The sequence below is a fragment of the Hippocampus zosterae genome, chromosome 13 (assembly GCF_025434085.1).
Source record: "Hippocampus zosterae strain Florida chromosome 13, ASM2543408v3, whole genome shotgun sequence".
In the NCBI taxonomy this organism is placed as follows: domain Eukaryota; kingdom Metazoa; phylum Chordata; class Actinopteri; order Syngnathiformes; family Syngnathidae; genus Hippocampus; species Hippocampus zosterae.
Genome location: NC_067463.1, coordinates 13,738,207 through 13,750,924, shown reverse-complemented (window position 1 = coordinate 13,750,924; position 12,718 = coordinate 13,738,207). Strand labels below are relative to the sequence as shown.

Genomic DNA, 12,718 nt, shown 5'->3' with positions numbered 1-12,718 from the left:
CCCCCGCGACCCGGCCCCGGATAAGCGGTAGATGATGGATGGATGGATGGATGGATAGTTTTTTTTTAATGAAGTACAAAGAAGGATGCAAGAAATTAGTTTAACGTTCTGTTGCAGATGGTTCCGGTCATCTCCAGCAGAAAACTGAAAAGAGGAGTGAAGTATGGGCTTTTGGGATTATAAAGTGAATGCAGCTACTGGATTGTAGACTGACAGCAGTGTGATGCAATAATGACTGTAACGAAAAAGGAGTTTTCCAAATCAGCATTTTGTAAGGAAAGATAAACCAGTGAATTTGTCTGCGAGAATGGAATGAGGGCAGGGCCATGGCCATGGAAAATACATCAGCCTCACAATAGAGGTGCATGGTTCGATTCCGGCTCAGGCCTTCCTGTGTGGACTTTGAATGTTCTCCTCGTGCATCCTGGGTTTTCTCTGGGTACTGCGGCTTCCTCCCACATTCCAAAAATATGTATAGCAAGTCAGTGTGTGTGTGCAATTTTTTTTTTTTTTTGAACGGCATTTATGGCGATTTGAAATGGCATTTTTCTCTTTTGCCACCCCACAATGACCAAATTGAATCTCGAATAAAACAGTTCAAATCAGGTAGTTCTTATTTCTTTGCTTTTAGATATCTTGGGCTTTTCTGGTTTTTACATTTCTTCAATTGAAATATTTTATTTTGCGTTTAAATGTTTTATCACTATGTCACGCACATTGTGTCACATTGCATATTATGCAATATATTTATGGTTTAATCCCGCAAACAGACGGTATTTGAACAGGACCATGTAGAGTTCTGATATTTACTGCAACTTAATTGAGATTTTGGCTCCTACTTATGATAAATATCTTACACGGATGGTGTTAAATTATTTTTCCGAAACAAGTCAAGTGACCCCAACACACACACACGCACACACTTTTGTGTACCGGTATATAGCACCCCTGCAAATGCTTTGAAGCTGTGGTTGCCTCGCAGACAAACAACATCAGGAAGGAAAACTGAAATGTATGAGGTAGAGTCTCACGATTAAAGGGCTGCGGAATCATTTGGGAAAACTAGAGTAACCCAAGTGATGCGGTATCTCGGCTCATTCTGCATGACACACAAGAATCCTTATCTCCACCTCAACCATCATCGCTCTACACAGGCAGGGCACATTCTGCAGGACGCTGGAATGTGTGTGAAGCGGGTGAGCCGTGCAAGCTTGACGGGGTTCCAAAAGAAAGTTCTGGTTGGACCACCATCATGTTAATAATGCAAAAACAGTTTTTCAGCGTGCGACAAACACGCCTTTGCAGCCGATGCAAACTATTATGTATCTGACAAACCTACACACATCCACGCCCAGCTGAGGCATTTCAAACACTACACACTCGCACCGCTAACACTTTTTCAAAAATGTTGTAAATACACACTTTCCAGTCACATTCTAACCCCGAGAACAAAATGCCGCTGAATTTAAATGAACCACAGCAAAGACTAGGTGCAAATATACTTTATGTCTTCAAATCACTCAGCCCATTTCTTTTGCTTCCAAACAACTTTTCATTTGGACCAAATCTTTTCGACTACGACAGGGGATGGTGGGTCAATGAAAATAAACTCAGGAGACAAAAAAATAGAGAGGGTCCTCAATTTATGGTCGCAAAGTAAGACATTTCCAGGTTACAAAAAACACAACAGACGAGTTCACGCAAGGGGGCGAACGATGTCACCTTGCAACACAAGGCACCCTCAGTTCACCTGGCGCAAACTGATTTCATTTCATTGTTTTACATCCATTGCCCAGAAGTGTTTTTCATACAAATACTGTATTTTCTGGCTATGATAGGACTTGGTTATGTCGCCAACATAGAATGGAACCCCATCATAAAACAGGGACCCCCCACCCACATCATATTGCAAATGTAAATAACAGATCAGCGATTTATTGATAAAATATCCAACAGTATATTCTGATGGGCTCAAGACGTACAGTACCGTGCAAAGGTCTTAGGAATCTTTAGATTTTATGTTTGCTACAAGAATAATAATATTTAAGTAACGGGATAATTCATAGAGCTCGTTCAGGAGAGGCCACATTTCATGAACAATAAATATTTGAGTGTCAATTTTCTGTCGACCTGTTAGTTTTAGTGCTTCATACTAGCTACTCTTTTACGGTGTCAAAATTAACCCCCCGCCTGCCGCACACACAAAATGTCAGGAACGGCATACAACTGGACAGTGAGTTACTAACTGTGCTGTAAAAGGGTCAGCAAAAAGCTTGTGCTTGCCTAAGACCTTTGCACAGTACAACATTTCTAGACAGGGACGATATCTGTGATTTAGAAAACAACATTTAAAAAACTCCAACATGGTCCTCTGGAAGCAGACATATGCTTAAGGGGTTAAAAAAAATCGTACAGCTGTCATGTCATGTTTTTGTTATTTTTTCATGATAGAATGCTGTTGAAACGACACACTGCTACAGTGTAAACAGTGGGCAGCTTGTATAGTAGTCGTATACTGAATACTGTCCACTGCATTACTCCGCACACGGCCACAAATGTCTAAACCACTGGCAACAAAAACAAGTAAACCCTGAAGTGAAAATGTCCATGTTGGCTTCAATTAACTATTGGTACACACCTAGTCCCATTTGGCTAGTTAGTGTTCCAGTTTTTCAGCTGCATTTCTGAGTATCTGTAAGGAAGGGGTTGGGTGGGGGCATTTTAGTTGTATAGAGATGACTGAGGCTATATGAAGACGGCTAACTACCTCAAACTAAGCAGCGGCGTGAGACCTAAGACAATACATAAGTTGAACAAAACGACAATTACGGATGCTTCACTTTGGAGTGTAATCCTGTTGCCAGTGGTTTAAAACTTAAAAGTTTTGTATTGAGCCATTTTCAGAGTTTAGTAAATTTCTGGTATATAAGCTCTTTAGCTGACTGTCATATCTTTCCATATGTCTGTCATATCATACCGTCCCATGAAAATATATGGTACTAGAATGTGAGGGATGTACTCATTTATGCCAGATACGGCAACAAGTGTGACATTTGGAAAGGCTGAAACAGTTGGACCTTCATCACCGTTTCCCACATGAAGACACAGCAAGACACCGGAAGATTAGTGAATCGCTTATCTAAAGACTTGACTATCCAGTGAATCTTTTTCTTTCCTTTTAGATAACGGATGGATGGACAATGGTCACAGTGCAAATCAACAGTGCTGAACTTTGTATGCGTTTGAAAATTCAATCTGACAGGCCAACTCTACTTGGAGGTTGTGAGTGTTCCATTACATTCCAACAACACTCTTTGTACCCGAATGGTCTGAAGTGTACTAGAGCAGGCCCAGAATCCTTTTTGGAACATACCCTTATTTTTTCCCTATGAGCTCACCTAAATTCAGAGAGGAAGCCCCACTGCACTTGACTTGAGCACCATCTTCGTATCCGGAAGCAACTGACCGCCTTGTGCTTTTTACCGGTACATTGATCGCCTAAACCAGCGGGTTGGTTCTACATTGATGAAATATGAACCATGGCAATTGAGAGACGAAAACAAACAAATTAAAAATCAGGGCGGACCCGGAGGGAAGAAAAGGGAACAAGCAAACAAATGAGGTGCTTGAGGTCACATGATTGCAGCTATTTCATGAAGTGTACTGTGTCAAAGTGGCTTTCTGAGAGGGGGGGGGTCTATAAACAACATGGATGTAAATATTAAGACATGGTAACCGGCTTAACCATGACAAGTCATTAAAAGTTGGCAGGTGGATTTCATGACATTCCTTTCTCCAAAACTCATCCGGTTGTTTCGTGCGGAGGCACTGAAAGTAACCAAGAAACATGATTCTAACAAATGCCACGAGGGAGGCTTTTCTTCTTTACGTTTTAGCTGCCGAATCCAAAGATGCCCTTGATGTAGCCGGTTAGGCCGCCCTTGACCTTCTGCTCCACTTTGTCATCCAGGGGCGGGAAGGCCACATGGTTGAGAGCCAGGTCAAAGAAGAGAGGCTTGCAAGGGATCGGCTGGAAGTCGGGCGGAAAGTGGACCAGGTTGGGATGCTTGCCCACGAGGGACGGGTCCAAGCGGAACGTCTCCAAGCGATCGCACAGAGGCTGGAGAGTGACGAGGATAACGTTACCGTGTTGACAAGTGACTCATTAGTCCACGGAAATGTAAGGAGTGTTTAAAACCCATAATATCCTACATGACTGTCTCATTTCCACATATATGGCATCATGGTTGTGCTTAAAAACTAAGCATCTAGGGAAAAAAATGCTTTTAACTCAGGCTGAAAAATTAATCAAATGTAGTAAAATGAAATTTTCAAATCGTGAATGTCACAGATTTGTTTACATTGTTGTTGTAATCTGATTTAGGATTTAGTGATTTAGATTTATGCCATAGTTGTTTGGTCAAATGTTGTGAAGTTGTCATTGTACTCTTTTAAAAGACTGCAAGTTATGTCAATTCATGGTTCCAAATCAGGCAATGACGATCATTAGCATCATAATGTAGAACTATGTTGGCTTCTGTTGTTTTTTTAGCCAAAATGTTTTTCAAATATCTGCATAGGTCTCGACCTAGGTGTTTCCTCTTACCGTGTTGTCTTTGATGGGCTGTGGAGTGGGAACGTCAACAGTCTCGCCAGTGTCTGAAACAAACAAGCATATTGTCAGCTCCCTCAGGTAGCCAAAAAAAAAAAAAAAAAGTGAGCAGCTTGAACAGTCTTTACCTAAAATGGCTGCCGCTTGAAGAGAGTATTTTTCTGCATTGACTTTAGCAATGAGCTCCTGAACATCAGGAAGATCCTGCCGAGACCACAGACAACGTCAATGATTAAAACGCAGAGGCTCAGTGAACGCTTGCACCGGTCATGGGTGCCCACATTGAGGCTCGACTAGCAACATGCTGCTGCTCCCAACCTTAAGGGTGTTCATGCTCTTGGCCTTCGACTGCACCTCCTTAGCATACTTGAGCACCCTCTCGTAGAGCACCAGAGCCTCGCTCCACTTCTTCACCAGAACATAAGACTGGGCAATGTAGAAACACCTGCAAGGCACACAACCCATAGTAAGTGTCAAAGGTGCGCAATGTATTAGTCAAACATGTACAGTGGCTGACCTGTATGCTTTGTAGGCCAGCGTCTTGAGGGACACCTCTTTCTGAAAGGTGTGGTCATCCTCCAGCCCCTGCAGGGAGGAGAGTTCAGCCAGACTCTGCGGGGACAACAGAGAGACCGCTTAAGCTCAGAGATGCGATGTTTAGAGGAACGACACAACGGTTATGTTCCACGTCCACACACTTGCCTGCAGGATAATGTCATAGAGGCGGATGAGGTCCTGTGGACGGGGGCCCCTCTTATTCTCATCCCCCTCAGGCTCCTTCAGCTTGGCCTGCAGTGTGTGCGCCATGCTCTCGTTCCTCTTCACCAGCGTGCACAGCTTGATGTAGCTCAGGTAGCTGGCAGATGACACCAGCAGCTTAAGCAAACGTTTGATCAAACGTCCTATCATATCTATGCTAATGATTCAAAAGTCACAATCGATACATTGGTCATCGCCTGGTTTACAAATGGAAATGGAAAATTCAATCCTGACAACACTGGCTGGTTTATTTAAAATGATCGTTTCTCTATGGGATATGGCAAAGGCTACTCGGGTTACGACTGAGTTCCGATTTTATAGCCACATTAAGTGAGCAGACTTTGCAAATCATGAAGGGACCTCCAAATCCCATCCGCAGCTGGGCCGTAACATCGAAAGGGAGAGGCGGTCTGAAGGCCAACAAAAAGCGTTGACCGACAGGGTTGTGGTTTGCCTTTGTGTGATGATATGAGTGTGAACGTGTGTGTCTGTGGCCTCTGTCCCAGTCGGCACACTAACACATGGTTTTGTTGCCATTGCGATGACCTCAGCTGGGATGAGGTGCACAGGAGAATGAGATGGGGGGCGGGGGGGGGGGGGGGCGGGGGGGTGGTTGCTAGGGCATCCGGTAATATCAGCATCGGGGAGATAAAAACTCAAGCTGACGGATGTTTTGGGAATAGGCCGACATCATTTTCAGTCAGCCTCGAGTGTTTCACTGGAGCTCTCAATGGGAATCAATTGGCCGAAATATTGATTAATTCTAGGAGTTGCTGCCAAAATCTCCACGTTCTCCATTCTTATGCCACTGTGCAAACTATTGCCTTCAAATGTGACACATTGTGGTCTTCACAAACCAAAGACCACTTGCAGTGCATTTAGTACTTCATTCCAAATGGAAATTTCTTAGAAGGATTGTTTGCTCGATTTACTGTCCTGTTCGCTCGTGTACGGTGGAGCAAGACACACAGCTGTCTATTGATTGGTTGCCAGAGAATTTTTACTTGTATGAGAGTGGAATGTAAGACTGGAATGCGGCAGCGATTGCGACAGAGGATCGAAAGATATGGTGTTCAGGGAGAAAATGTCAGCACACTACACGGAACACGTCCAATTGATGATGCCATCATGCTAATTGTGTAGCAATCGATTTTACACCTTTACATGTTAGAAACTAGACTTTGGTAAACTAGGCAAAATTCCAACATAATAGAGTAAACTATTGTTGGCTTGCACACAAAAAAAAGGAGGGGGGGCAGAACTTGAATATAGCAAGATTGTAACAGTGGCTGTAAAAATTACTCTGTAGATCATTAATGAAAACAAAAGCTACCTGTGCAGAAACTGCATGTTGGACACTTTTCCATTCTCAGCATCAGAACATCTCTCTCGCTGCTTCTGCAAGCACGAGTAATGAACAAACATAAAACATGTTAATTTTCGACGTTTCAGTCACAGAAACACCATGCAATTGAGCCATTTAAAAAAAAAGAGAGAGAGAGAAGCTACTTCTTCGGTGAAATAATCGTACCGCCTCAGTCTTGAGCTCCTCTCGCACCGCTTGGATGGTGTCTCGGCACTCGGCCAGCAGGGTCTCATACAGATGCTCTTTGGTCTCCTCATTGGCTGCCTTCTCAAGAGGCAACAAGGAGATGAGATTAAAAGCAATCCAGAATCCAGTGCCAAGAAAACAAGAGGCTGGATCTACATTTTGTTAGAATCAATGTTTCCTTTGCCTGGATTGCATTTTCACGGTGAGATGACAGATCAATGTGCTTCTGTTATAACATGTCAACGACGCCACAAGATATTTCCCGAAGAGCTGGTGACACAGTTACATTTGATTATTACTATGAGGTTCGGACAATAAGTGCGATATTGTTCCCCAATGACACCCTGGTGATCAAAGAAGCGCTTACCGGTACTTGCAATTTCCCCAATGCCAAGAACATCTTGTTTCCATTTATATTTAGCTTCTCTTTAATTTACCGAAACTTGTGTGAATGCGCAAGTGCAAAAGGACGTTTGTCAAGCTTGGAAGCATTGATCGAATAGAGCCGTCCACGCTTATGTTTGTTGCTTCGTACTATGACTGCGATACAACATTTTTGGGTGTTCCTTTTATTGTTTGTTTGCTTTACTGTGAGATAGAAAGACTATTGTATTTTGACAACAAAAAGCAACCGAGGTGCTGCAGAAGAACAGGGCATGAATTAATCAGGGAATAGTGTATTATCATATGTGAATGTGTGTAAAATGTGCAGCTTATAAAGCAGCACGGGTGGGAAAAGCTTCAGATTTTTTATTGAGGTGGTGCACCTTCACAGACAGAATTTTGCAGTATACATTGTCTTACTTTTACTTCAACCTTAAAAAGAATGACATTGACACAAGTTATTTCACATAGAAAACATCAGGTGTAGATTAGAAGAACATTTTGATTTCGGTCCACATGTGGTGACATTTACAGAGGTTGTCATCTTTAAACAAGCAGACTGAACCAGGGCAAATGCCATCAGAGGCGCTGGAATTTGGGAGGCGAACGATCAGCTGCAATGCTGGTGTGTTGCTCAACACCTGGATTCGACACTTGCATTCACTTTCCATGTGATTCAAGTCGCAAACTTGGAAGTCAATCGTGCGCGTGCGCACGCACACACACCTACACATCATAAGTGTGAGACTCCAAGGCAAGAACACATAGTTAGTGATAAAGGTGAGAAGAAGATGGAGGTATGTGGCCCAGCAGGCTACTGATGCATTCCTGCACTCTACTCTGGTATCAATGATGCATTTTCTTCACGGTACAACCTTGAATTACTCATCTATACAACTGTAAAATCAAAAAGCAGTGAAGGTCAGCAAATATGCTTTATCAATACTTCCCCTTGATGTGTGTTTAACACCACATTTACTTTTAAAAGCACAAAAATTGACGAGAGAGCTGAGCGATGCACCTCAGGGGTCATGGTGGTATTTAAAGTCCCGCATTTGCGTGGCAACACCTTGCTACGCCCAGCATAACCGGCGCTGCCTGTTCTACATGCTCTGTGGTTGAGGAGGAGGGCTGCATGCATGCTGACTGACACATACAAAATGGCTCTTCGGTGCACGGAGCACGTAAGCTTGTATCAATGATGACTTTGTGTACAGAACATGAAATCTTGCGACTTTTACATCCATACCTAGCGCTATGGGAAAAAATAAATACATTCTGCAAAGAGCAGAAGTCAGGTTTTAAGTATTTCAAGTAAACGGCAATACAATTGCATCTTCACGCACGCACAAACTGGGTGTTGTCCTGCATTTGTGTGTGTCCTGATATGCTCAGAATGTAGTTGTACGAAGAGCGGCGCCGAATGCCAGAGGGCCTGATGGGAGTGCGCACGAGGAGTGCTTGCGACAAAACCCACAGGAATGAATGGAGGTGGCTCCGATTAGCCAATGGAGACTCAAAACAATACAATGACACTCACTGAACGTTTGGTCAACTACAGTATAGACAGAGATTTTCACAAAGGTGAGAATCAGGTGACGACAAGTGTCGCAGACTACAGTGAATCTGACACTGGTTGACTTCCAAGTAGTTACAATTCCACCTTAATTTCACGAAATAAATTACTATAATTGTAATTTATTCGCGGCTCAAACTGTCACCAATAAAAAATGTTAAAAAGTGGTACAAGCATACTTTCACACCTTAGAGAACATTAAAAGGTTATCTACAGTATAAAAAAAATAGTTATGTTAAAGTAGTGAACAGGAAGGGTTTTCCGGAGTGATGATAACGTCACCAAGTGGCTTTTTAAAGGTGTTGCTGGAATTAGCAACTGACTGGATGGTCAATCATCTATCTGCGCTTGTTGGCCGGGATGGGTGATACCAGTGATTTTGGATGCAATCTGAAACTAAGTATTACCTGGGCCAAATATCATGATACAAATAGAAACACCAGAAGTGGATTTTCTTTTCTTTTAAACTCAAAACTGTGGACAATACTCTACATGCAGCATGGCGTCTTTGATCCACTGTTGAAAAGGACACAAAAGGGCTGTTCACATGGCAAGATTTGGTCCGGTGCTGCCCCAGTAGAGCGTTCACACGTGCAAATTAGCTCCGGCGTAGCCCCGGAAAAGAGCGTATACCGGACCAAATTTGACCCACCTCAGGGAGGTGGGTCAAATACAGTACCTGCATTGAATTTGGGGATGGCTGTTTTGAAAAAATATATTTTGGTTGAATTTTTACAACCCAATACTTATTGTGATGTGGTTTTTTTTCCATCTTGCAAAACACAAAATTTGACCCCAAAAAACTAAAACTAATACCAAATATATCAGGGAAAATGATCTTACAAATAAAACAACCCCACCTCTGAAAAAAAATTAAAACTAACCAAAACATTTTTTTTTACTCAAAATGAAATCAAAACTAACAATAATGAAACTTCAGAAACAATTATAACCCTGAAGGATACTGACCTGAGCAATGGCAGCCTCATTGTCTGCTAGACCCAACAGGAAGATGCGAGCCTTGTCAATCTTGACGGGCACACTCCTCCCACGCCACTCAACCTCGCTCATGGTGGCCGCCTGCTTGGTTCTTGCCTGAGTGATCAGGGCCTGGGGATGGGAGATCAATGACCGTTGGTAAATTTGGGAGCAGTGATTCTTTAGTTTGTGAGCAACATCACAATGTTCTCACCTCTAGTTTCTCAGCCATCATGCCTCCACCCCCTCCTGTCAGTCTCATCTGCATCAAGTCATTGATGGCGTTCTGGTCACCTGTCAGACAGCAAATCCATGAGTGAGGGGAATACGATGAGAAGTGAGATGATTACAGTTTCAAAGTACAATCTGTTAATTATTTTCACTATTGTCTACCACTCTTACCTATATTATAAGCACAGTATCGGATGTTGGGTGATATTTCGTCCACACGCTGGCGATACAGCGCTTCTAGCTCGTCAGTGAATGCACTTGCAAGCTTTTCATAGATGGTCCTTAAAATCAAATTAACAATTTATCGTATTCCTCGACTATGATAAAAGGAAAACATTGAATAAATGAACATTATTTAATATAAATAAGTGAAACAAGGCTCACTTGCACTTGTTGAAGGCCTCCATGGCGCACTTCCACTTTTGCAGTTCAAACTCTACCATGCCAGTCAGATATGATGTATAGGCCTGGAGTTACAAACAAGATGCAACATCAGTGACAATAAAAGTACAAACACACACACACAAACACACAAATATCTTTGGCAGTTCTATGGACGAGGAAAAGTCTTACATTTTGTAAGACGAGGTGGTTAATAGATTAAGTTACAAAATAAAAACACTGGGTAAATCTTGGTATATGTGCATTGTAAATCATTGTCAACGTTGAAATCACTTACAACTCAATGAAAGAAATGTACTATGGGGATAAAACAAAAATCCATTTTTTTCATATGATCCCATAAATTATTCGACCCATTTTCTTTTGTTTTAAAATTGACAATTTTAATGCATTTGTACAGAAAACTAAAACTATATACTAGTTGAAAATTTAACATGAAGTTGATTTTTAAAAATGAAAGGATGAAGATACAAAAATATTACAATTTTTAAATAAATAATATAGAATTGGTATAACAATGTAAAATAACAGGTGAGGCGTGACATGTGCAAGCTGAGCCCTTGGGTACTGTGTGATCTCATTTTCAGTCGACAGTACCATTAGGGCAAAATAGCAGACTCCTTAGATGAATAAAAACAGATTTATTTTTCTGCTCAACTCATATTCCACGAACAAAATATAAATCAGATTATCATGTTTGTTTTCATAGAACATATTAGCGAGAAAATAAGGTTGTACTTTCATTATTTTTGTTGCGACATCACTTGTCAATGCAAATGGGATTAAAAAAAATGATCTCACGGATTATTGTGACAGTTTTGGGGAAAATACATTGTCCTGACAGGCCTACGCACGGCACCATCAACAAAGGCTTGAGAGTACCTGTGCTTCCAGTTTCGTCTTGGCATCAACAGAGGGGCTCTCACACAGCTTCTCCAGCTTCTCACTATGCTTGGCAGCTTTCCGGAGCCGTGCCAGCAGGTGGAAACGCTTACGCGGCTCCGTGTTGGCCTCCTGCTTCAATTGCATGGCATAACTCCACGCACGCTCTGCTTCCATCAAAACCAGAAGCAAGTACCTAAAAAAAGGTGGAACAAGTTGCATCAACTCTCAGGGATCATCAACAAGTCAATTTCCCTCTGTGGAGCCCAAAGGGCCATTTCATTTTCACCAAAATGATCATTTATTGCCCACAAATGCATCTTCATCTATCTTGGCCTGCGACAGGCAAAATGATTAGATCTTTATCTACTAGATGGCAAAAAGTATACTTAACCTGTGTACCCGTCTGTCACCAATCATAAATTACAAAACGGCAATAATATGATTCCTTACCTGCTGTCTGAAAGCATCTCGACTGTTATTTTCTTCCCAACAAACTTGTGCCGGTTCCCCATCTTGAATCCAAGAGTCTTGCGTAGACGGCGCAGTCTACGAGAACAGTAGCCCCTGCAAAAGAGTAGGTACAGACAGCTTTATGGCAGGAGTCACAAGGTTATGCTTTTAATGTACTTACAGCTACAATTGCGCGACTCCAGAACCAGACAGGCGCTTACCTGTATCTTTGGTAGTCCCCATGTCTGAGACCGTGCAGCTGCTGAGACTCCTTAATGATTTGCAAGACTGCGATTCACAGATAAGGAATCTCAGCTTTACACATAAGCGCACTAATATTTCATTCGCTTTTACACATTCCACGTGCACCCACCATTACGTCAGTATTTTTACAACTGTTGAGTGTTTCGATAGAACACGATGCGCGATTACTGGGAAACAGGAATAACACACTAAAACACACTCACACGTGCGCAATCACTTCTCATATGGATCTGACGCTCTCAATCATTTTAAGGCGAGCTGGCAAAAGAAGTTGAATTGTCTGTCAGTGACAGACTTCAGTGTGACACGTAGCCTAACATCGTGAGCCTCGAGACACGTAGCTGATATGCTAAAGTTAGCTTTGAATATTGACAGTCTCGATTCGATAAAACACACAATAGATATAAAACGCTGCAAAAAGATACTTTCAAGCCCAATTCCTCCACCCGGTGAATTTTCCTTGTTTTCCTCCAAAGAAGAAGCTTTCGCTTCATTTTGCTTGGCTGTGGCCATTTCTAAATGCTAGCAAAACCACCGAGTGCAGACACGCTGAACAGTTCACGAGTGGACCAATGAGAGGAAAAGAAAGTCTGGGAAATCTCGCGAGTTTCCCGTGTCTTCGTTC

General features: G+C 42.3%; 1 protein-coding gene across 1 annotated transcript; it reads right to left on the bottom strand.

The window, feature by feature from the left end:
* Positions 1-1,486: 1,486 nt before the first annotated feature.
* On the bottom strand, positions 1,487-12,683 carry srp68 (signal recognition particle 68). Its single transcript, XM_052083532.1, has 16 exons — positions 12,519-12,683; positions 12,051-12,117; positions 11,830-11,943; positions 11,377-11,572; positions 10,477-10,559; positions 10,264-10,373; positions 10,076-10,155; positions 9,853-9,993; positions 6,903-7,001; positions 6,705-6,769; positions 5,315-5,468; positions 5,130-5,224; positions 4,931-5,057; positions 4,741-4,816; positions 4,607-4,659; positions 1,487-4,120 (listed from the first exon to the last, which is right to left on the bottom strand). Exons 1-16 carry the CDS (start codon positions 12,604-12,606, stop codon positions 3,893-3,895), a joined length of 1,776 nt encoding a protein of 591 aa, XP_051939492.1. The 5' UTR covers positions 12,607-12,683; the 3' UTR covers positions 1,487-3,892.
* Between the last annotated feature and the right edge of the window lie 35 nt (positions 12,684-12,718).

Excerpts from the sequence above, each read along its gene's own strand:
- srp68 (XM_052083532.1), bottom strand. The coding sequence starts at position 12,606 with ATGGCCACAGCCAAGCAAAATGAAGCGAAAGCTTCTTCTTTGGAGGAA. Across the intron at positions 10,156-10,263 it reads ATACTGTGCTTATAATATAG|GTGACCAGAACGCCATCAAT; the intron begins GTAAGAGTGGTA and ends GCTGTCTGACAG. Across the intron at positions 7,002-9,852 it reads ATGAGGCTGCCATTGCTCAG|GCAGCCAATGAGGAGACCAA; the intron begins GTCAGTATCCTT and ends CCTCTTGAGAAG.